General features: G+C 49.0%; 1 protein-coding gene across 2 annotated transcripts in view; it reads right to left on the bottom strand.

Moving 5' to 3' along the window:
• The window catches only part of Mad1l1 (mitotic arrest deficient 1 like 1), a 305,826-nt gene that overhangs the window by 165,763 nt on the left and 114,000 nt on the right, over positions 1–26,063 (bottom strand). For both annotated transcript variants that reach the window (XM_048330376.1, XM_048330385.1), the window contains one exon: positions 20,247–20,391. In XM_048330376.1, the coding sequence (XP_048186333.1) occupies positions 20,247–20,391 (145 nt within the window). The remainder of the gene's footprint in view (positions 1–20,246; positions 20,392–26,063) is intronic.

The raw sequence follows: 26,063 nt of genomic DNA, 5'->3' as shown, positions 1-26,063 counted from the left end.
CTAAACTTTTCAGTCTGATAGAATCACAGACTTGCATGCAGCTGTGGAAAACACCCAAAAGATCACATAATGCCTTTACCAGACTCCCTCATGAGCACAATGATGACACAGTGAGCACCTGACACTGACCGAGACAATTAGGACACCACAGTTGCCAGTGCTGTCCTCTGAGAGAAGCACCCCACCCCAGGCAGTGCCTCAACTCATGGCAACATGCACAGATTTTCCACAGCCTTCCTCCCTCAGCAATGCCATACCCATGTAATCACACTGCACATGACTCTTAGGGACAGGGATAATGACCCAGATACCCACAGGGGGCTGCTAAGTGCACCTGTAGCTTGTCACTTTCTGTTTTCCAGTACCACTCCAGCACCACTCCTGGCCCACCACATACTTCTAGAGACAGTTGACTTGTCTTGGATCTTGGGCTATTGCACAGGCAAAGCTAGGAACAGTCCTGCACAGGCTGTATGGACACCAACCTATTTTCTCAGAGAAAATGCCTAGCAAAACAACTGCTGGGCCAAATGGTAACTGCAGTTGCATTCTACTTTCCAGGATGGCTGCACTGTTTACAACCTTACTGGCAATGGATGACCACCTGTATCTCTCATGGTTACTAGTACTGCCATAAAACCATTCTTGCTGCACCCTTTTTTTCCCCAGTCCTGGGGCTTGGACTCAGGACCTGAGCACTGTCTCAGGCTTCTTTTTGCTCAAGGCTAGCACTCTGACACTTGAGCCACAGTGCCACTTCCAGCTTTTTCTGTTTATGTGGTGCTGAGGAATCAAACCCAGCACTTCATGCACACTAGGCAAGCACTCTACCACTAAGCCACATTCCCAGCCCCTTGCTGAACACTTTTTCTTTTTTCTTTTTTTTTTTTGTGCCAGTCCTGGGCCTTGGACTCAGGGCCTGAGCACTGTCCCTGGCTTCCTTTTTTTGCTCAGGGCTAGCACTCTGCCACTTGAGCTACAGCGCCACTTCTGGCTGTTTTCTATATATGTGGTGCTGGAGAATTGAACCCAGGGCTTCATGTATACGAGGTGAGCTCTCTTGCCACTAGGCCATATTCCCAGCCCTGCTGCACACTTCTGATAGGTCCAAGGTTATATCTCCCTGTGCACTTCCAATAGGTAATGGCACCCAACATCCCGCCATGGGCTTGTCATCTGTATTCACTCTTGGTCAAAGATGGGCATACAAGTCTTTTACTCACTTCCTGGTTAGGTTGTATTTCCATGTTCTTACTATGAGTTTTGAGCATTCTCCATGTATCACAGATCAGTATTCTGTCAACACGTAGCTTGCAAATGTGTCCACAAACCCTGTATACCTTGTGCTCACATCTCCTGACCACAGTCTCTCAGAGCTCAGTCTCCAGTTTTAATAAAGCACAGTTTCTCCATTTTCCCATTGTGGATCATGCTTTTGCTATCAGGTCTAAGAACTCTGCTGAGGTTATGATACGATCTCCTATTCCTCAATAAAGTTTTGTAATACCATGTTTCACACATAAGCCTGTGAGTAGATTTCACAAGGTGCGAGCATTAAGACACAGGGTCAAGCTTTGCCCACAGCTGTCCAATTGCTCCAAGCACCATTTATTTTTAAGGCTATCTTTGTCCTGCTAAATTGCTTCTGCATCTTTCTCAGAAATCAGTTGACCCATTGCTTCTGCATCTTTCTCAGAAATCAGCTGACCCAAAGCAAGCATTAGGAAGGAAATAGTAAAGATCAGAGCAGAAGTAAGCAGAGAGAGAAAACCCAGGCTGCTGTTCACCTTGCTCTAGCGAGAGCATCAACATCACTAGGTTCCTCTGCCTGCATCACTGGCATTTCCAGATGGTGCTTCTTCATCCTGGCCTGGATGTGAGAGGGAATTGCTAGGGGACTCCACCTGCCAGAGTATTTTTGTGGTTGTCTTGGGTCAGCTGTTATCCCAAACCATTCTTTCTGAGAATTCTCAGCCAGTGCTTCTTGGCTCCATTCCCTATATGGACTTTCATTCTAGTCAATACTTAAAAACAACCCTGCCTGTCACTACCACCCCAATCCAGGCTTTTAGAGTTCTTACTTAAAAACAAAACAAAACAACAACAACAACAAAAAGCTTATACTTCTGCATCCTTCCTTTGCCCCTGAGGCACACTTACTTACATGTCAGTTTTCTACAATGAAGAGCTTGCCCTGTTAGGAAGTCCTCTGGTCTTGTCATCTCCATGGCAGGGTCAAAGCCTGATCTGTGACACAGCCAGCCTAATTGCATCTATCCCTGCCTTTGCATTTCTCACATCCTTCTTTGAAAAGGGCCAGTCACTTCTGCATCAATCTTAAAGGCACTCTGCTATTGCCTTACCCATAAACATACCTGCCATCCATTGTGCACGCCTTTCACATGCTTTGCACTCAGCACAGGCTGGGCTGACCCACAGGGAAGGGCACTGAAGGCATAGAATGCAGTGACAGCTCACTCTGCACTCTGCCTGTAGAGATGAGCAGGACCACCAAGACGGGGCTGCCTCCAGGAGGCAAAGGTGCCTGCCAGTAAAAGGAGACACTGAGCTCACACCACGGTGGTGCTGACCTCTGCTGGCCAAAACAGCCCATGGTACCCTCAGCTCTGTCCTAGAGAAGAAAAACTGAGCTGCAGCCTTGAAGGCATGAACATCTATTTACTCAGTAACACTGCTGAGCCTGGCACAGGTGCCCGGTCCACAACAGGGCATCCGCTATGCAAACCAAAGCCATTCCTGCTTGCAGAGAGGGCACTCCAAGCCAGAGGGGTCAGCCACCGCTGGTCAGCACGGCTGGGGGCTACATTCACCAAGACAACAGGATCTTGGAAGAACAGTTGTGAATGTAGAGTCTGCCCCTCCTTTCTGCATCCTCGTTATTTATAAAATTGCTTATGCAGAGACATTACTATGCATAATGCACTCAATTATGCAGTGTAAGATGCAGCCTTAATGGAGAACAGTCAAGTCAGCCAGAGACACTATGAAGAACAGAGGGAGGAGGGGAACTGTTGGGGCCCCTTGCTGTCCACAGGGACACAGGATAAATACACACAGCCACTCTTGCCTCCTCTTCCCAAGATTTTCCAGCATCCCCACGTGCCTGGAGCTGACACCTTTCTCAGCTTCCTGGCAGGGCTGCATTAGCATGTAAATAGCTGACAGATAGGAGGAAATGAAGGCTGGGAGGAGCTCTTTAATTAACTTTAATCCTCTGAAATCCTGCTCAGCAGTCTGCTCTGCACCTACCTCCTCAGAAGCCATGCACAGACTAAGGGGTTGAACTGGGCAGCCTGGCTAAGGAAGGCCAGGTGCTGTGGCTCCTGGAATCTGGGGAGACCCTGACATGAAGCCTGGGTACACACCTGCTGGATCTCACTGACAGTTCTGCAGGATTCCAATCGTGGCCAGACTTCAGGGAGTCCAAGGTCAGAGTCCTGCCTGGACCCCACTCTCCAGCATCACCACTGTCTGGCACAAAAACAGGCCAAGGTGATAGAGTCACCTAGTATGTCCAGCTGGTGGTAGCCATGGGCTCAGAAACAGCTGAGCACAGCTGGGGTCTAGCACAGCAATCTAAGCTCACAGGCAGGGAGATGGCACAGGGCCACTGTAATGGACATGGGCAGCAGTCCAGCAATGGTGGCAGAGGTCTAATAAGAGCAGGGTAGAAAAGAAGAGACAACAGCATGGACAGCACCCAGACCCTGAGTTCAAGCCCTAGGACCTGCATACACACACATATACACAAAACAAAAACAACATGGCAAGGAGCTGCCAACAGAACCAACAGGCCCCACCAGAAAAAAGGGGCAGGGCCATCTGTAGCTACAGCACATGCTTTCAGGACAGCCCTGTTGAGAGGGAGACTCCTACCTGTGGAGTCACTCAAGCACTCTAGAGGAGGCCTAAACACTTTGTTTCTCTAGTGAGTAAACTGGGGGAACCTGGCCAGGCTTCCCACAGCAGTGACTGCAGAGCCAGGCTTAAATATACATATGATACTCCTGACCACAGGGTCCTCCTGGGACTGGCACATAGGCCTCAGGTGCCAAAGAGAAGCCACTGGCACACACTAGCATTGTCTTCCAAAGGTCAAAGCTTGGGCTCCATGCATGCACATGCAGGCCCTTGGGCAGGTTGATCCTTCTTCCCATCCAGTCTCCCACTCAGCCTGTCTGGCCTCAGCATGGAAAGAGACTTCACTGCTTCAGTACACAAGGAAGGGGCCTGGTACCATACTGGTCCAGAGTTCCTGGGCCAGGTATAGCCAGAGAAATCAGGAGAGGTACAGGTATCACGGAATTCCTATGTCCTCACAAAAGAGATACAGCTTTTTCAGGAAGTGGCATGACACCAAATACCACTCATCCTGACTCAAATCCCCATGACCCTCTAGGTCATGAATGTCAGCATCAGTGAGGGCAACTGTCCAATCACAGGCTAGGACACTGGAATGCAAACCCCCAGATATGCTAGATCAAGGCCTGCTCCTAAAGCCACTACTCACAAAAGGGAAAGGCTATCCTCCCACACACACCCCTACCAAGCCACTCTCCCTTCCTTTTCCTAGCCAGGCTTCTCAGGTTATCCTGAGCCCTGCATTTCTGTGAGGCCATCCCTTTAAGGAGCAGGCAAGGGGCTAAATGAGACTGGCTTCTACAGGAACAAATCATGCTTCTGTAACCAGCAATATTTCTTCAACTGGAGGTTAATAAAAATCACCGACGAAGGCTAACCAGTGGATCTAATTTATTTAGAGACTTTCATAAAGCTGTGGATAAAGTCCTTTATAAAAGCTTATTACAGTGCCAGAGGACGCCCCAGAACAACGGCAGTCACTTAGTGGGATTTGCAGGCCCCAAAGCAAGTAAAAAATTTAACAGGACCCCTTCAGGATGGGGAGCAGAGAGAAATGGAAGCAAATTTGTCACCCAGCAAGCCAAGCCTTAGCCAAGGCCACCTCAGGGCCTATCCCGGGGAGACACCAAAAACAGGCCTAGGGGATCATCAACCAGGCTTGCCCAAAAGAACAAGATGAGACCAGAGCAGTGTTAAGTCCAAAGTGCTCCCAGGAGCACCAAAAAGAGGCCACGCTCCCACTCTCCAAGAAAGCAGAGCAGGCTCCTTGTCCCTGGACCACTACACCCTACCTCCTGCCTCCCTCCCTATTACAGAGATGCTGAAGCCCTGAAAGGGTAAAGGACAAATCATGGGAAGGCATGTGGAGGGCTAAGCCTCAATGCACCTGGGAGGGTCTGCCCTTTGCAAACCGCAGGCCCTAGAACTGGGGGTTTTCCCTGCAGAACAGAGACCTTCCATTCCTGTCGGGGTCTCAGCCCCCAGAGCTCTCCCAGCCCGCGGGAGAGGCAGGGAAGCTTGCCCCAACCTGGGCGGGCCAAGAAAGGAGAAGGGTCGACGGACCACCCGCACCCAGCCCCCCCTCGCCAGAGAACTGCGCAGACATTCTCCTGGACTCTGTCTGATTGTCCTCTGGCAAGGGGGGGCTGGCTGCGGGCGGCCCGTCAACCCTTCTCCTTTCTTGGCCGGCGTCAGTCGGGACGAGCTTTCCCATCTCTCCCACAGGCTGGGAGAGCGCTGGGGGCTGAGACCCTGACACATTCCCAGGCCTGTACCAGTGTCCTGAACTGCTTTCCACTGGAAGGGACTGGATTAGGAAGCTGGTTCCTTACACCATGAGAACTCTAGGTACCTTTGTTACCTGCAGAGCCAGCTGGGTCTAGGAAACCCACATCCTCCGCTATCAGAAGACCCAAGTCCAACCACTTGCCTCAGACACATTCTGGCCATGTATACCACTCACCTCTTTGGGCAAGTGCAGAAGGTGGTTAGGAGAGAACGGCAGAAATGCAAGCCTGCTTTTTTTTTTTCTTAAGGGTTTCCAGAAACTCAGCCCTATATACACAGAGCATCTATGCAGGCTGTTGGAACACCTCTGGGACTGGCCACACCTGTGAGGACCACTGGCATGTCAAGCAATGTCTTTCATGCCTGGCTCATGCTAGGTTCATGAAGCCAGGTGATATTCTAGGACCACTAACCCCACAGCCTATTTATCTCACCTCTGGCCAAAGAAGAGACAGGATGACTATGACCCACAGTTTCTTCACAGAGTCTACAAGACCTTCAGTCTCTAGACCATGGCTAAGTAAAGGATCCCTAACCTACAAGAGCCACAACAGCACCTAAGCCATACATGCACCAGGCCTGGCTACATCACCATTCAGACTCAATGAGCAGGCCTCAAGGAAGGCCTCCAGGCTTTCTGCACTGTACCCCTCCTGGACACAGTACCTTCAGTTCACACTGCTCCTTCCCCAAGCCTTCGGGCTCCTGTCCCCCCATCCCCACCCCCAAGTCCAAGTTACTCAGATAGTAGGGAGCTGAAATAAGACAAGGACAAGCAACAAGCACTAGAGAGGTCTGGCTGCTCATCAGGTACAGACTGACATCAGCCTGTGGACAGTGCTTTTAACCGCAGATGCAGAATTCTGGAGCATGCTATTGAGGCTTTGGCCAGATGAGGTTCCCCTCTTCCTCTCTGATGCTGTATTGGGGACAGTCTGGATCTTTGTGGGTGAAGTTAACTAAAAGAACATCAACTCCAACTGTGCCCTGCTGTTGACTGTTTTCTACTTGGTGATGGATGATATTTAATACTCTCTAGCCAGAGCACCCTGGGTCTGTAAATACGAATCCTGCTCTATTGGTATTTAATCACTGTTACGATGGCAAGGGCTTAATGGTCCATGGTCTCGTGGGAAAAGCAGCCAAACTGTGTAAAACAACTGACTTTCCCAGATGAAAACACACTCACACTCACAAGTATAGTAACATTCTCACACACAGGTATTCTCACACACAGGTATTCTCAGACACCAGTGGGACAGTGATAGACTGTACACTGTGGGAGCCACACCTTGGGAGAAAGACCACCCTCCCACTGGGTAGCCGGGCCAGCTGTTCCTCCATAAAAATGGGACTTGACAAATTCAGTGGGATTTTAAGTGGATTATAATAACAATCATGAAATAAGGCAATTTGGCTAACAGCAGTAGCATCAAGGTTTCCTTAACCAGGGCCCCAGCATATGGCTGAACCTCTCTGACAATATGGAACCTTCCCTGGAAATGCAAGGCCAAGCCCTTGCCATGGAAACCGTGGAAAGCAGATGCCAGTGATGAGCCAGCCAGCAAGCCTGGCACAGACCCTCTTCCCCTGTGGGGAGAGACACAAAGCTCAGAGACAAGTTGGGCCTTCTGGCTCTAAGGTCGGAAATCTCCCCATACCATGGGCACAGGGACCTCACAGGATTCCTTGGTGGTAGTAAAACAAGGAACTAGATATGGGTAGAGGAAAACCGCAAATGCTGCCCTGGGTACCAGCAGGACAAGAAGAGATGCATCTGAGCTTGGGACAGTAGAAGCAGCCAGTGGCATCATCAGTAGCTCTAAAAAGTCTCCAGGACGAGCCTGGACATGGCTCAAACACCGCCAGGACGCAGCAGCTATTTTTGGAAGCAACACTCCAGAGGCTGCCTTGGCAGGGAACCATGCCTTTGAGCACGACCATCAATTTTCACCTGCAGTCAGCCGCCTTTCCTTTCAGGATCAAGGTTATTCAAAGATTTGGATTTCTTCGAAATTGTACTAAGAAGAGAAGAGGTCTTCACCACAGACGAGAGGGGATTTTACAATATGAGCCAGGTCAAGGCCAGGCTAATACAAACCAGGATACTAAGGACAAAGATCCATGCTGGGCCCCCCCACAGTCTCCTAAGCACTGTGTTGACTGTCCTAGGCACAGGAAGCACCATATCCACCCAAGGCCAGGCCAGAGGCTACCTGGGCTGAGAGGAAAAGACTGAAGCCTGGAATTAGACTCTTCCCAGGGGTACCTGGCCAGGCCTGGCTCCTTCCTCAACTTCAGCCCCTCTTTTGTAAGGTGAGAGTCTTCAGTTTGGCAATTCCACAGCTCTGTTCCCAGGTAAGACACCAGGCCATGTCAAAGATGAAGGCTATCCTGGGGGCCTTCATCTCTGATAACACAGGGGGCAAGGGTGCCACACACCTGGATTAGGCTTAGAGAAGGTGTACATGGTTCCATATACAAGGTCAGCAGCGTAAATGCTGCACTCCCAGTTCTGTCCTGCATTTCTGAGACCCCAGAGAAACAAGCAGGCAGAGTGGAATGTCCTGGACAGTCCATCTAGCATGGTAGTGAGGTCTTGCATACAGGTTGTGGCAAGCTCATTCCTCTGAAGACTGCTGACAGGTGTCCTTGGGACAGCATCTGGAAGTGATCCTTTACATGGCAGCACAGCAGCAGTGAGGACACAGAGCAAGGGAAAGATGCATTTGCACGGCCTCTATGAGGCCATGAGCAGAAACTACAATAGGTCCTGAGCGGCTGCCATTCTTACTTCTACCCATCAGCTGACCACAGAGAAGGACAAACAAAAGCAAGGACAGCGGGGCTGGAGTTGCTCTGCTCCTGCCTTGCCCACTCCACTCACAGGCACACTTCTGTCATTGTTCAATGGCAATCATCATCAGCTTTCCAACTGCTTGGTTTAAGTCACAGCATCAAAAACAACATCTGCATGTGCTATCCCCTGTCAGTACATACACGCAGCCCTAAAATCCCATCAGAAGGCAACCACAGAGCCACCTGTCTTAGGAGCCAGGGCAGAACCTGTGTGTCTCTGCATACCTGCAGGGGGCTACAAACGATGAGTGAGCAAGAGAGAGGCATAGGGTCCAGGTGGTCTCTGCCTGTAAGCCTCTTCACCTGTCACATAAAGGAGCCCCACACTCACCACATGTTTACTAGGGACCTCCAACATACAAGGAACTGTGCCCAATGGGACAGGACAGGATGGGCCCGGCCTCACAGGGAAGAAAAGAGGAAAGAAAGTATGTTGAGCAAGCGCTGGGAAAGGGGCGATAGTCCCAGGGTAGGAAGAAGGATGGGCACGGGTGCTTGTACACAGATGGCAGCAGGAGAGTAAGCAAGAGACCTATCTTCCTGGTCCAGCACTGCCATTAGGGCATGAGAGGAGCCTCCAAACCACCTATCCTATGGCCCAAAGAGGCAGGGGCCTCTGGAATCAGCATGGCCCACTAAATGATAAAGCAGGCAAATCACCCCACCTGCTCTGCTCCAGTCTTCTGCAACTGCCGGCAGCAGCAGAAGCACCTCCTGCCACCCACCAACAAGCCCTATCATAACACCATCTTCAAACTGGAGGTAAAAGACATTTTGTTTTGATTTCATGTCATCTCCTAAAATTGCTTTCTCCCTAGAAATGCCTTTGTACTGCCATAACCCAGTTCCAGCTGCCCTCTTGGTGGGACAAGGTTCACTTTCTAGTGACTTTGCATTTCCCAGAACGCATAGCTGCTTTTGGTTTTGGTTTTGCTTTTGGCTCTGGTGTCATGGGACCCTCCACCAAGAAGGGTCTGAGTATGCAATCTGCATTTGAGGAGAGAGTCTCAGAATGCACAGGTCCTGCTTGGTATAGAAAAGGACACAATCACACAGCAACCTCACTAGGAACCACATCCCATCAGCTGCTGTAGGCTGTTCACCACTGTCAGCAGAAGCAAAGGGTTGGGCAAGTATAAACAAACAGACCTAGGTCTGAACCTGGGCATCCCTTCACTGATGAGGTTGCAAGCATCACTGTAACTCATCCTCACATAATGCTCAAGAACGTGCCCCAGACTGCCACATGTTGGGTCCAAACTCACCAAGGAACAAATCCCTGTAGAGAACACAATTCCATGGCTCACTAACTACTGGGTGCAGATTCCCAGGAATGACCACAACCCTGCTAGTCCTTGTTAACCTGGGTACGGGAGCCATGCTATCATAAAGGTGAGGTGGACAGAGGGGGAGCAGAGGACAATAGAGTTCCCGGGGGCACTTAGCCAGTGTTTACTGAATGAAAGAATATCAGCATGAGTGTCCTTATGCTGAGGAAAGAGAAAAGGAGGCCGACGTGGGTGCAGGGTGAAGGTGCACTGGTAGGAATGAATGGCTGTCACACTTCTACTCAGCCAGCAAGAAACTCAGCTGGCCAGCCACAAAAGGACTCTTGAGCAAAAAAAAAAAAAACACCTATCTAGGACACTCTGTGTCTGAGCTAGAATGTGTAACTCCAGCACTGGTCACTCCGAGTCTCTGTCCTGCCTCTTGTTAGCATTTCCCCCACCTTAGGTCCTCAGCTCCTCCCATTAGCCCCCAGATCCACCCAGACCTGAACTCCCTGTCCTAGAACTATACTGGGCCACTCCCACTCACCATTAAGACCTATATACTTCCCCTTTAGCCCCAGAGAAGCTACCACCTGGATTAAGGTGCAAAAGCCAGACGCCATGTTGCTCCCTCGCCTGTGGGAGATATGGCCCCACTAATAAGCCTCCTTATTATGAACCTTCTTCTGTCAGTGACTATCTCCTCATGGTACCCAGGGATGGCTGGGACATATCCTTTCACCTCTGAGGATCACAAGAGATCTATCAGTTCTGGGACACATATTGGCACAGGAACCACAGGGGCCCACCAGGAATGCTAAATGAATTGCATTTCACCAAGACCCCCATGGAACTTGTAAATTCTCTGTGCCCGCCCTAGCAGGCAGGCCAGGGGAGCAGTGCAGACAGCGCAGCAAGCAGGACCAATGGGAAGCTGCCCTTTCAGTGGAGAAAAGCACATGCTTGGGTCATGGCCTAGCCTGGCCTGGCCTGGGCCATGCAGTCTAACTCTAATGTACCCCTGTGTCATATGATGGCTTCTCTGTCACTTCCAGGCCAGGCTGCTCCAGTACCTCACTTGTGATGGGAGGGAAAGAGAAGAGAGGCTCACCAAGAACAAGGACCAGATGTAGCCAGACCTTGAGCTCACTCTCAGAGGACACGAGCCAGCCCACCAGACTCAAATTCAATTCAGCAAACCTAAGCCAGGTCAGCAGAGCTAGGAAACGAGAGGGGCTGCAGCATCCAGAGGAGGAGGAAGACAAGACAGAGCTATGAGGCTGTGACTTTGACTCTGCTGTAACTAACTCCACAAGGTTCCTTGGCCTTTGGACACCAAGGCCTGCTCAGCTAGGCCAGCCCGACCACAGACCAGGATTGAACAGAAGGCTCCCAGACATAAACAGATAAGCAAGAGAAAACATTCCATGGTCCAGTGCAGGGGGAAGCAAACATCAAGCACAAGATGAGGCACAAGGTGCTGGCATCAACTGGGCGAGTGTGACAGATAAGAAGCAGAAAAAAATGGCACATTGACAGCCTCACTAGGCCAAGTCTCTATCCCATTCCTAAACCTCAGTTTACTGAACTAACAACAAGGGCTGCAGTGAGTGCCAACCCTACATGCCTGAGTGCCGCCAAGGAAACAGGAGTGTGTTGCCACTGTACTAGTGCACACTCGCTATGGAGCAGAGCAGAGGCTCAGGAATCGCAGAGGACACAAGATAGACTGCTACTCGATGTTTTAGAATTTCTTTCATTGTATCTTTAGTATTTCTTTCCTGTATCCAGGACCCAGAACATTCAGCATAAGGAAGGGACTCAAGGAGAATTCTCTGGATTGGGAAGTTTTGCATATATGCGGCCCTGGGTTCCATCCTCAATACTGCAAAAAAAGAATCCTTTCACTTAGTTGTGGAGAGGCCCACCTTACAGGAAATGCTGGGAGGTGCAATCAGAAAGCAGGTGTCAGCAGCTCACGCCTACTACACAGAAAGCTGAGATCCAAGAATGGCAGTTCAAAGCCAGCCCATGCAGGGAAGTCTATGAGACTCTTATTTCCAATTAATCACCCAAAAAAAGCTGGAAGTAAAGCTGCAGTTCAATGGTAGAGCACTAGCCTTGAGCAAAAAATCTCAGGGACAGCAAGCTGGCCCAGAGTTTGAGCCCCAGGACTAGAACAACAACAACAAAAGAATGAAGAGGAGTTGGCACTGGAGGGAGAGGTACCCAGCAGGAGGCGGGATGGAACAACTACTGGTCTCATTTCCTTATGTGAGCAAACCCTGGCCTCAAAGAGCTTTTATGAAAAGGGAAGGAAAGGCTGTACAAAACCCCTTATCCAGTAAGAGGTGGTTGCCTGGTATAAGGTATTCTGACATTGCATACTCAGAGCTCAACACAGGGTCACACTAGCCAGCATGTAGCTCACACATGCCTGGATGTCCTACCCTAAGAGCTGAAAGCTCCTGTCTACACAACACCACTGCATTCAAAACTGCCAGAATCAATGAGCTGCCAACACATCATGTCATTCAACAAATAAACAAATGGGTCCACCCAGGCAAAGGGATGTTGTTCAGTGACTTAGAAAAGGAGCAATCAAGCCATGAAAACCAGAGAAGAATCCTGAAAACATATTAAGTGAATGCTGCCAGTCTAAAAGGCCACAAACCGCTCAATTCCTACAATGAGCACTGGCAAACCCCAACCTTGGAGCCAGAGGAAGGATAGACAGCTGTCAGGAGACCATGGGAATGGGAGGGGAGCAAAGAACAGGTAGGGCATGGACACAGTCCCAGAATGGTGAAAACCTGGAATCATGAACCTGTCCAAACCCACAGAAGGCATAATATCACCAGCAACCCTCACAGTTAGGGACCTTGTATCTACACTGGGGGACCAATAGCAACAGAGCCCAGGGTCAACAGTAGGGATAGGCAGCCCGTGGAGCAGGCCTATTACTCGAGCTATGCAGGAAGAATAGACTGGAAGATGGGGGCAAAAAGTAAAACTCTATCTGAAAAAGAGTCTCTGAAAAGAGTCTCTGGCTGCTATCTGACTAGGAGGGAGCCCTCAAACTCAGTGGGTTTTCAACAACACACCAGGAGAATGGGGCTAATGGCAGGTGCTCGACAACAACTCAGATGAAAAAGTATCAAGCAGGTTGGGTCCACCTTTCCTGCCTACACAATGGGATTAGAACAAGCAGGCTTGTCAACCTCTCCAAATCCAGGAGATTATCAGAAAACATTTCAAGTCAACAATAACAAAACTATCCCACATCAAAATTCATGTGGTAGGCCTGCATGATAAAACTCTCAGGGAACAAAGAGGAAAGGACTTAGAACTTAGCAGGGATCATCCACATGCATTCCTGGCAATGAACCCCTGAGCTTCCTGGAATGAGACAAGGCATTCCAGTGGGACTCTCCCTGACACAGAGCACCTGACTTGGCAGGGCACACAAATGTGCCTGGTGATACACAAAGGACAACACAGCAGAGGTGGGGACTTCCGGTGCAGCGGGTTAGTAGGGTCAATACACAGGCCTGACTAACAGCGGGCAGGAGGTAAGTTTCACAAGACACAGTTAAGACGGTTTTAACTCAGAAGGGAGGAAAAAACCCTAATGGTATGTAAGAATTTTAGTCTAAAAAAACATAAAACTTGCTGAGAGAAACTAAAGACTATCTCAGTAAATAGGCAATATATAATGCCTGTGGTTTAGAAGATGTTTTTCTTCCCAAAATGGCTTACAGATTTATTGCAATCCTAATCACATCCTAGTGAAGCATTTTGTGGAATTAACAAACTGCAAACTGCATGTAATGATAGGCTAACGACCAAAAATAGCCAAGGAATCCTAAAGAATCAGAGTTGTACAATTACACCAGCTCATATCAAAAGTATCCCGAAGCAGAAAGTAAAAGACAGTGTGGCACTGGCAAATGGACAGTCCACAGGAACCAATGAAGAAAGCCTTCACAGCCCTCTACCCAGGCATAGCCACCTATCTGATGGCCAAGGCCACAGGATGCCAAGTGGGAAAGGATACTTTCCCTAGGCAGAGATGAATCAATTGCAGATAGAAAAACCAAACAAGCCCAGATGCCTCTTTCACATCACATTCAAAACCCAATTCCACACACCATTACTGGAAGCATGGACGAGAGAAAGACAACAAGCTCAGGAAACAGTGAAATCTCTTTGATATCCACATGACTTTGGTAGGGCAGCAGAAAGGTAAATTTCAATAGGCTGGACTGAGTTAAGATCAAAAACTTCTATTTATCAAAAGACACAACCACAGGAGTGAAAAGCTCAGCTGCAGGTGAGAAGAGCACAGGCACTGGTGGAGAGGTGTCTATGGTGCCAGTCTCCAGCAGAGGCTGAAGTCCCTGAGCACTGGGGCGAACTAGAGGAACCAAACAATCCCACATGCCTGGAAGGTATGCAGATGACCAGCATCACTCTGGAGTGAGGGCTGCTGTCAGTCAGCAATGAAACAGAGTGTGTGACGTGCCCAGGTATATCCCATGCCCATCTGAGGGAAGCCCAGTGTCACTCAAAGCAACATGCATGTGCAAGTAATAACCTGAAAAGCAGCAATGCATTTACTCACTGGGAAGCTTAGAGCAATAATGTAGCGTTGAAGAACCTCAGGTCCACACAAAAACAGACAAATCTCACAAAAAATGCTCAGTGACAGATGCCAGCCACAAAAACAGAGACAGTGATTTCACTCACACGAGTCCACACTGAAAGAGATGAACAATCCGGAAGTGGGTCCCTGGGGAGCAGAGGTGGGTTTGGGGAAACAAATGGCATAGGATGTTCAGGGCTGGTGGCAACTTGCCCCTTGCCCTGTCTTGCACTATGTATATCCAGACCGCAATACAAAGATTGGTGCAGAGAAAACACCCATGACAGAGCTGAAGCAGAAAAGAGTCAAGTACATGAATCACGTTCCAGAACATTCCACAGCACTGCTTGAGCTGACAAAATCAGGAAAAGCTGAAGGTTCCCCAGAGGAGGATGGATAGCCATATCACAGTCTATTCATCTCCTTGTCAGGAGCAGTGAAGTAAGTGAACGAATGTCAACAGAGGAATGTTAGGACAAAACAGAGAAACCACAGGCCTAGTTCTATGTATACAGAGCATACAAGCGAAAGTATACTTTTAAGGACACATTGTGTGCCAGGTGACCCAAACAGGAGTGAGCCAGTAGGTGGGACTACTGTAGCTCTAGGAGGAAGCTCCCCCTAGGGTACCTGTTCTGTGTCTCGCACAGGGAAGTGGCCAGCAGTGTCTGGCATCTAGATTGCTTTCCACAGGCACATAACATGGAGGTGGTATGTAGAAGGGAAGCTCTAGGAGCAGAGACACCCTGCATAGGTGATTAGAATCTGTAACACACATAGCCTCCCACTGGTGTGATTCTCTTCTGGAGGGACACAGGCTAAGCAGAGTCTAAAAGAGGCACTGCCCTCTACCTCTCCACTGGTACCTCAGTGCCAATGAAGTGCAGCCCCCACCATGCCAGACCCACCTCTGCATTCATAGGGCACCAACACTGGGACACAGCACCCAATTCCCATCTCACATTCCTTCCTGCATTGGAACCCAGGAGGGCTGGTAGTTTCCAACTCTTGCTGGGGCAGCCTACCTCTACGCTCCATGTGCCCTCACTATACCTGGCTTTTCCACATGACAGGGACAGAGAAATGCCAGTAGAGAAGGCATGGAGAGATCTCACAGAGCCACAGGCCTGGGCAAATCTCCAGGAGCTGGTGGTACATCCTCCATGCATTACAGATGACAGAGATGCAGAACATCTGGGTGCTGAGAGCTTGTGAAGGCACTAGGGTGCAGGCAGTAGCCATCTCGAGAGGTCTGCTCCTGGCCCTAGAGGACTAGACCTTCCAGAGCTGGCCCCATTGGATGAACCACCATGAAAATGAATAGCCTTCAACCCACCCTAAACTCTCTCTTCAGGCTGACCCACACTGCCTGTGCTTCACTATCCTGAGCGCTCACCTGCCTCTACCCACATTTGGTCATTTCTCTCATAGCAGTGGCAGTACCGGCACTGCTGACGACCAGACCCTAATTGTGCCTCTGCCCTCCCCAAGACATCACCAGAATGCAGTGCACTGCAGACAAAGCACTGACCACCCATGCCCCTCTCTGGCCACTGCAGGTGGACCCGGCATCCAGGCTTCTCTAGACAGCGTACAAGGTACAACATGAGATCCTGATGACCAGGTTTTCCACCTACAGAGGATGCCTTACAGGGTGAGCAGCTCTGCCCCTGGTAGCAGGAGAGAAGGATAAGGAGCAGCCACAAAGCAGCTTATTCAGAAGAATTTGTTCATGGTAACTTAGCAGCCCATTTGCTTCCAAGTATTATCCAGTGAGGAACTCTAGAATCTGATTATTTCACACTAGAGTGGTCACAGGGCAGAATGGCACCACAACCATACAGGTACCGTGGAAGCAAGACAAAGCTCGAGGCCAATACCTGGGTTCCCAGTGACCACTGCGCCTTTGGGATCCAGAAAAGGGGGTACGGGGTGCTGATATGGAAAGGGAGATATTTCTTTTTTTTACAATTCCTGTTAAAAGTTGGCGTAACTGCTTATATTATATAAATAAGATTCCTCAACCATGTTGTGGAATATTAGGGCACACTGGAAATAGTGCATCTGAAATAGGAAAATGGTTTGTGTTCACCCAGTTCTTGAAGCCAATTTTCAATTGCTTAAAATAGTCATGATATTTTACCAAGGTAATTATACTCTTAGCTATCAGTAACAATTAACTCCTTAGACTGGAGCTGCTTAATAAAGGTCTCGAAATAAAATTGCACATTCCAAGCACTGTATACTAAATGTCAAGCACACAAATAGGCCCCTCAGAAGGGAGGCAGAGGCTGAACCATCAGCAGGGCACCACCACACGCTGGTTCCACAGCCACACAGGGGGCAGGTAGGGACACTGAGCCCCTTTGGAGGGCGGGGCAGAAGGTACAGGCAAAAAGTGCAACAAATGCAGGACTCCTTCTCTAGTAAGATCAGAGCAAAGTGAACCATCAAGATACCCTAACCCCCAAGGGACACCTCCTTGGGGGACCTTGGAAGTGAGCACTCCTCAGCCACAAGTAAGCCATTCTAGGGTTCACAGGAGGTGGACAGCACCAATGGACATCACCTTGCACAAGCCCCTGAGGCAAGGCACACTGCACTTCTTCCTGGCTCAGCCTAATGAAGAGCTCCATCATGCCAGCTGGCAGGACAAATCCTCGCATCCCAGGCCCACGGGCTGCACAAGCAATTGGTATCGACCCATTGCAACACACCTTGGAGGGACGGTCAGTCTCAATAATCAGTCAGTGTTGGGAGATCAATATCCGCCATCTCCCTAACTCAGGGTGACACTGCCTGTGAGCACAGCAAGAGTGAGGGTAAGGCCGATTTGGTCCAGAAAGCCATTGTCTTTTAATTTGCTAAGCAGAAGGGAAAAGAATGGAAATTTCCTCCTTCATTTGAAAATAATAGACTACAAGGACAGAAACTGTCTGGAAAGGAAGCCAGGCAGAAACCTTGAGAAGCCTGAGGGTCTTGGCTAGGGCAAGGTGGAGGTCAGATTCCACAGGTAACTGGAGACCAAGTCACATCAGCTGCACTGTGATTCCTCACTATGACCTGAGGTGACCTAAGATGGGGTCTAAACACTCACAAGAGCCACAGCAACTCCACAACATAGAATGAAGTTCACAAACTGTGCCACAGGCCACACCCGGCCCAGGAACACACTATGAGGCTCACTGTTTATGTAAGAGCAGCAGAATGTAGCCTGGGTACAGGCTGTTGGCAGGTGAGGCTGACCCACCCAGAAGCTCAGGGTCATGCCAAGGAGTTGCCATTCATCCTGGGTAAGACCATCAGTGGTTACTCATCATTGAGACCTGGGAAGAGGACAAAATGAAGTCCCAACAGCCCTCTAAGCTCCACCCAGCATGACTTCCAAACCTGTACAATCAGTACAATCAGTCCCATAAAAATCAATGGCTTAAAAACCACAGTGCAGGCCTGGCATGGAATGCTACTCAGCAGTAAAAAGGAATATGTTCTATATAGGACAATAATTTAGTGATTTTCATGACAGACCATGTTGTCTCCTAAATGCTTGTTTCCCTCCCTAAACCCCTTATGCCAATTTCCAAGGCAAAGGCATCAGGAAGAAAGAATAAGGTTGAGGTAGGCCTCTCAAGTGGATCCAGCACCCTAACAAAAGAGGCCCAATGCCTCCTTGGTACCCTCTGCTGCTCGTAATCCAGACAGTATGCAGATACTCGGCCTCATAGTGCTTTGTATCTTGGGTGCCTCACCCTGGGAACTATGGGCAATCCTTTCTGTTATTCATAAACTATCCAGTCCATGACATTTGGTTATAGCAGCTAAGCAAATGGAGCTGCCTTGTCTGAGCTGCTCCTTTTCCTAAGGCTGTGAACCCACTGCCAAGTTCACAGCCACCACCACTAGGCTGTGGCTAACTCTATTCCCTTTATGTCTCCTGGGCATGAGTCCCACAGAGCCTCTGTCAGGAAGGGCTGCTTGTAAACTGACACACGGAGCACTGCAGGGAAATGCTACAACTCTGTGGTCACATTTGGAGGCACCGAGGACATCCTGCTGATCTGATGAGACCCAGAGAAAAAAAGTGGCCATTCTGAGACTGCAAGAAGTTGTCAGAGGCTCCCAGCCCTGACTGCCCACATTTCATCCCACAGGAAAGCTTGGAGCCTCCCAGATTGTAGGCCTGTAGTGCCTCCAACCTGATGATTGCCCACCAAGGTGCCTACTCCCAAACCACTTCCCACTGACTTCTGGGGCCTGCATATATCTAATGGCCACTTTGTCCTCTTGTCCACAGCACCAGCACAGGCATCCCACACTCACATCCCACTCCAATGCCACACAGCCTGAGCTGCCATCTCTTCTTGGAGACTATGCTGCATCAGCTGCACTGTGACTGGACCCAGCAACTACACATGATAATATGCAGTCACTGCCTGCTTCTTGCCCCCAGTCCTGGTTCTGCCTTTGCCTAAGACACCTTTGTCCAGAACACCTTCTGTGTCCTTCATGGCACTATGTCTCTATCACAGATGGTGAGTGCTGTTGGCACTAGTGGGGATATTACAGGTATTAGAGGAGGAAGGGAAGATGGGGGAGACTCCACAGTCTTATCCCCACAACCATGCTAAAGGACTGAGCCTCTCCTTGCTGAGGAACAAGGTCTGGGGGCCCTGCTGCTATTGGAGGGCACTATATGGGTTCCTCTTCTCTCTGGTTCCAATGCAAACCAGGGCTCCTGAGTCATCTTCTGTGGCCTGTAGACAGGGTCCTGGGAAATCCTTTAAAGAGATAGTGATGAGCTTTCAGGAGTATGAGGTAGCCCAGAAACAGCACTCATTTTCCAACAGTTTCCTGACGAGGAGGGCCCATCAGCAAAAGAGATACAATCAAGAGCAAGCAAACCTGTAACTTCCCAGTCACATGTCTTCCCAGGGCAAAGGGTAGGCCACAGAGGCCCTCTGCCCATGTAACAGCAGCATGAAGACAGTTGAGAAGTCCTGCAACAAGCTGGATGCTGAGCGTGGCCTGAGTTCAAGCCCCACTACCGGTACAAAAAAACAGAAGGATATATATTTGGCTTTCTTCTTCCATGTCTTCTGAAATTTCAGTGTCCATGTTAAGGTTTGCTTTTGTTGTTGCTGTTGTTTGTATGTGTCAGACCTAGGATTTGAACTCAAGGCCTAGGCACTGTCCCTAAGCTTTTAGGCTCACGGTCAATAATGCTCTACTACTTGAGCCACGGGTCCACTTCCAGTTTTTCTTGGTAGTTAACTGGAATTTCCTGCCCGAGCTGACTTCAAACCACAGTCCTCAAATTTGAGGCTCCTGGACATGATGATGTTTTAAATAATACCAAATACCTTCATTCACCCCCACGGAACCTAAGCTTATCATGGAGGATTTCAGAAATCTTTCAGCCACATTAGAGGAGCAGGCACCAGCACAGGCCTTATCACTGGGTTGGCAGCCTATGCTGCCCTATGCCCCTGGACACAGGTAGCATTGGCAGCGCCCACTTGAGTGACGGTCCTGTCTGGAGTGGCAGACAGGACAACTACCCTGCCACTTGGTGTCAAGAGCTCTGACCCCACAGAGGGCTAGCAAAGATGTGTAGAGTACTCCATCCCTCATGCCCAGCACCAGGCCGGGGGTGCTAGATGCTGGGTCCATGATGGGGACACAGATGGCAGGTACACACACGAGCCATGCAGAGGTGTGTATGAGGGCAACAATGGGCCAGGGCAAAAGGAACAGGCATAGATACAGCAGGGCTAGCTGGCTACCCTTTAGGTAACCTGTACCTTGGTGAGCAGCAGAACACGCTTCTGGAGCCTTCGGGCCAGCGCCTCATGGGACTCACGCTTTTTCTTCTCCTCTAGCAGCTGGCTGCTGACCTGTCGAACCTCATCCTGGAGCTGATGTTGGGCCTTCTCCAGCCACCGGGCACTACACAGGGAAGCAAGTGGGCAGAGCAATGAGGTCTGTCTGGCCTGGACATCCACCCAGGGCCCAGGATGCACCCCCAACAGTGAGCCCCACCGGGATGTCCTAAAATAGAGCTGCACGTGCAACCACCACGCTGTCATTTCCTCGCTCCTGAATAGCTACTTAACGCCTTTCAGGAGTTTCTGGATTTCAAATAGACACCCAGGGTGATCCCAGAACACGGCGGGAGGGGGAGGGAAACTCAACTCCACATACAATGGGAAAAATTGTCAGCCACGCAGAGCTTTGGGACGGGACTTCTGAATGAGCTAAATTGCCAGCGCAAGCACTTCCCATGTGAATCACAGTTGGCGCAGATGTGCAGCATGCAGGGGGAGGTTGAGTGCAGTCGTGATGTGGAACTGTTCTGAGGACTTTGCAAAGCAAGGGCCAGCATACCCTGGGTGCTGGGACTATGGTGGTAACAGACGCCAAGCATCCAGGATGTGCCCTCCCACACCTACCCCTGTGGCCAGCTGACCTCTCCCTTCTTCCATTCTCCTTCTAGTTTTGTTCCCCTGAATCATAACAGCCCCCTATCACCCTTACCTGGCCAATCTCCCTTCACACTAAAGGGGTGAGGGCACTGGGTGCCCACCATCAAAGGCTGAGCACTTCTTGGGGAGAAGAGAGGCATCCCGAGGCTGCAGACCACTCACAGGCTAATCAGGAACACCCTCTCAGACAGCAAAGCATCTCATAATGAGGCCAGTGCACTTCTCTCTCAATTCCACCAGCTCCTTCTCATAATCCCACACAAAAGGCAGGTCCTACAGAGGCTGACTCTGAACCCCTGTCAGAAGGTAGTACCCAGTAACACAGACGGCAGAAATCATCTGGTATCCTAATGTGTCCCTCTGATCCTACAGGTTCCTAAACTCCATCTACCATCACAAGCAGTAGGAGAGAAGGGAATGGCTGGGCAGAGAGAGCACTTAGGACAGGGCCACCCCCTCTGAGACAGGAATACACAGAGGCCACACAACAAAATGATGGTGGGAACTGGTTCAGCAGCGGATCTTCTCTAGAAAATCCTGGTATTGGGACTGTGCTACATGGTGAAATATATAACATTCATTTGAGGGACAATGAGAGTGAGGCAGCTTTGATGACATAAAATCTTGAGATGGGGGCTGTGAAATATGTTTGCAATCTTAAATCGTTCTTGGCACCCAACAAATTCTATTTGTTTTCAAGAAAGCCTAAACCAAGTCCCAGTGGCCCATGTCTATAAACCTAGCTACTCAAGAGTGCTAAGATCTAAGTATCCCCATATGAAGTCAGCCTAGGCAGGAAAGTCTGTGAGATGCTTATTGCCAATTAACCACCAAAAAAAAGCAGGAAATGGAGCTGTGGCTCAAGTGTTAGAGCATCATTCTTGAGTGAAAAATCTAAGGGACAGTATCCAAGCCCTAAATTAAAGTCCACTGTGTATGTGGGGGCGGGAGGGAGGGAGGGAGGGAAGGAGGGAAATATGTATGTTAGGAGATATATATATATATGATCTCCACTGCAAATTCTTCCTATTTCACATCTGAGTAACAGGTTTTTAGAATTATAGTTTAATAAAATTCTTTTAACAGCTTAAGAATAATTTGAAAGTGAATGTAAGTCAATAATTTATGGAACTTTAGAAGGGACCAGATGCTAATCCTGTCCAGCCAAGCATGGCAAGGAGCCATGATCTGGGCCACCCTGCCTAGGCTGAGGGCACACGCCTGCAAGAACACACACTGGACACCAGAGACCACCTCAGAAAACCTGGAGGGATGCCTTGTACAAATGAAGAATCAGGCAACGGCCCCCTGCCCCTCTTAAGTGCTCTACAACCAAAACATAAAATAAGATGAGTGCAAATACTCTCTGCAAACTTGACATATTAAGAGGCTATTTTGAGATCTAGTTCAATTCAAAACTATTCATAGACCAATTTAATAATCAAGAACTGTGAAATCGACTCTTGAATTGTTGAATTCAGGTGGGAAGTTCACAAACGTTTTAAATCACTGCTCCAAAGTAGCTAATTTAATTATAAGAATGACAGCATTCGCTTGCTGTTTCAAAAGCAAAGGCACACTAAGGCAAGAATGTGACAATGCCATCTTTCAGGTGACAGAGCACAGTAGAATGATAGCCAAGCCTGAGGGGTAAGGGGGCACTCTGATAAGGTGCCCTCATGGCAAGAAATTCAATGCAGGCTTGGGGGAGACTAATAAACCACATGCCCTGATCTTGGGAACACAATGTCCTCGTATCTATCTTGAGCTCTGTCCACCCAAAGTAAATGCAAAACTACACAACCACATGATAGCTGGCATTGTTTGTTTGTTTGTTTTCTGGGGCTTTGCATACAAGACCCTGGCCCTTGGTCTAGGCCAGTCACAAAGCTACATACTGCAGCTGGGCCCAGACCCTAAGGAAGACAAGGACATAGGTACAGAGGTGCCTCCAACCCAAGCCCTCGACCCAGACCCAGATGTTAGAGCACACAGAAACTGCAGCATCTGAGGGTGGTGCTGGACCAAGCTTGGAAAAGCTTACTTGCCTAGCATACCTACAGGTCTAGAGAGCATCCTCAGTACAGGAAATAAATAAGCTTTTGTCCTAGAAAAAGAAAGAAGGGGGGTAGGGAGGAGGGGAGGAGCAGCAGCAGCAATGTCTCTATCTCTACTTCCATTCTAAACATGCTATAGGAGAGTAAGTCCTTGAGATCTGGAGGGTCACATGACAAATAGTGCTGGGTACTTAGAAACTTAACAGGGCAGATATCACCTTACTACAATTTCAAAACAGATTGCTAATTTAGCAAGAGGACATTAATCTTTGAGGGTGATGGATATGCTTATTACATTAAATGCCAACATGGCCCATAGTCACCAAAAGATATATATTAATAAGTACAATTTTTTAATAGTAGGCATCTCAATAAAGCTGAAAAAAGAACAGTGATATAAAAACAAATAAATAAAACAGTGGGTTTAATATTCAAGGAAATGTTTGTTTTCTTTTTAAAAAAATAGTTTTGCTAAAAAAAAAAAAAAACCCAAAAAATAGTTTTGCTATATATCCCAGACTGGCCTCAAATTTGTGATCCCCCCTGCCCCAACCTCTTGAGTGCTGGGATTTAAAGAAAAAATTATTAAGAGCTATCCACCACACTACCTATTGTGAGCTTTGTGTCACTTTTGGCTTTCTACCTTTGGCTTTTAAAATGTATATGACATCTAGAAGCAGCAGGGCAGGAGGAAGGGACAAAGGCCCTTACTCTCTTAACAGGAAAGTAGATGTCATCTAGTGAAGAGGGCAGTAATTTAAACAAAACGAACACATGCTCCTACAGAAGACCCCCAAGCAGCAGATGACTTCAGACCATGGTTGTGCCACAGCAGTGGAGACAGCACCTATAAAAGCCACCAGGCTGGACAATCAGGCTCATATCCTGCAGGGTTAGACCAAGCAAGGCTTCAAACTCCAGGTCATTGTATGACACAAAGGTGGCTCCAGAGCACTCTCTAAGCCTCACTGGGGATCTGGAACACCAGAGGTGGGCAGGTACCCTATTCACAAAGCTTCTCATGTATTCAGAGTTTACCAACATAAGGTCTGACTAAGTAAGCATAAAATCATGAGCTGAGGGAAAGGACAGCCCTAAGAACTAAGCAGACACAAATGCAGGAGGCAGCCACAAGTCTACAAAGATGAGAGGATAAAATCTTGAAAATGGTGAAATACGGATGAGATCCCTATGGGATGGGGTGCCAATGGTGTCTGCACTGCAAAGGAGGTGGAGAGGGATTCGGGCCTGGTAGAATCCCAGTATTGGAGTCTCTAAGCATTAGAAACCCTGCAGGCCAGATTCAGCTGTTGAGTGGGAAAGAGGATGGATATATGAAGAGAACAAGCAGAAGGCTTACAGGCAGGACAGGAGGTATGCAGGGCTCTACTGCTTCCTCTGGTCTGGCCAGATCTCTCTTATACACAATACAGGCTGATGAAGTGCCAGCTGGCACAACAGGTATGGGCTGCAAGTCCCAACACTGCAATGCCAAAAGCAGAAGAAGGAGCTAGAGCTGAGGCCCAGGCTTCATAACTACTCTTGGCAGAAGACATATGAGGAGCAAATAAATGAATGAAGCTCCACTGCATGATGAGGCATGGTTAAAAGCAAAGCATAGAGGCACCAAGAGGACAGCACCATGTGTGGCCAGTCAAGGGAAGGCAACTGAGAGGGACCTTTACATTGAGAGCATTCTTGCCACAGCAGCACAGTGTGGAGATGGGAGAAGCTGTGGAAGGCAGGAAGGCTGAGGTGGGTCAGGGTAGGAAGCAAGGGCTCAAAAGGATAAGGGCAGAGACCAAAAGTGAGATTTCTGGGCTGCAAAGGTGAGCAGAACACAGGCTGACAGGAGGGATAAAGGTAAGGACGGTTCTGACTCCAGAGCTGGGTCTGGTGGCCATACTTAAAATGGTAGCACTCCAGAGGCAAAGGCAGGAAGTTTGCAAGTTTGAGGCCAGCCTAGGCTAATAGTAAAACCCTGTCTCAAAAGAAAAAGAAACACAAGAAGGTGCTGGCTCCTGTTCATAGCAGAAGAAAGTAGGATGGCATGCTCCAAGATAGTGCAGTAGAGGGACAGAGTCTTGCAGACACACAGAAGACAATTTAGCAAGAAACCCTGAGCAGAAGAGAGAACACACTGTCCAACAAAGGGTCACCCCAACAGTACTCAGCCTTTACAGGTTTCACAAAGCCAGCCCAAAGGGACTCAAAGTGAGTGCCTCAAAGCAGTGCCACCAGTGGTTCTGCCCCTGAGGACACAGGAGAAGGAGATACACAACCTCTGGTTTAAAGGGGACCCTGCTACTCTGCCCCATGGGCTCCACGAGGATCTCCACAGTTCAGAAGCATTGTGCCACCTCATCCCAGAGGATCAAGCCACACAGCTCCCCAGACTGCCAATTCTTCCCCCACTGGGAAGTTCTCTCCGTTCAACTTCAGCCTTTCTTCTTAGGAAAAGAAGAGAAAGCTCATAAAAAATTAAACCTCTAGCTCCACAGCGAGCTGAACTCTGAGGTCAGTGGCATTTCTGTGAACCTTTGGTGCTTCAAGGGAAAGTTGGGCATGTTCGTCCGTCGGTGCTTTTTTGTGGCAGCACCTACTGAAGAAACAAGTCTGTGCTTTTGAGAATCATCTTTGGATGTGACAGGCTACTGGGGCTCACTTTAATGTGATCGCCATCAGAAACCCCAGCCTAAGAATATCTACTTTCAAGGAACAAGGAAAGGACATGAGACATTCCACAGCAGCAGGAGACATTTTAACGACCTTCTCTGAGACACTGATGCTCCCAGCTCTTTCCTTGCTCAACCTAGCACCTCAAAGCCTTGTGTCTCCCTTCTCTTGGCTCTAGCTAATACCCTGAGCATGCACATGCAAGGAAGTGCCACCTGCACACAGATACAGACCCCCCCCCCACCCCAAGACATTGTGGCCACCATAAGAGAGGGACTCTGAGAAAGACAGGGTAATCAAGTGCTAGGCATCCTTGAGGTTAGACATGAGTCCTACCAGTATGTGAACACAGAGGGCACGAATGTACCTCAGCAGACATACTCAGACCCAAATTCAAAGAATA

This window comes from Perognathus longimembris, chromosome 1 (assembly GCF_023159225.1).
Source record: "Perognathus longimembris pacificus isolate PPM17 chromosome 1, ASM2315922v1, whole genome shotgun sequence".
In the NCBI taxonomy this organism is placed as follows: domain Eukaryota; kingdom Metazoa; phylum Chordata; class Mammalia; order Rodentia; family Heteromyidae; genus Perognathus; species Perognathus longimembris.
This window is presented reverse-complemented; position numbering and strand designations above follow the sequence as displayed.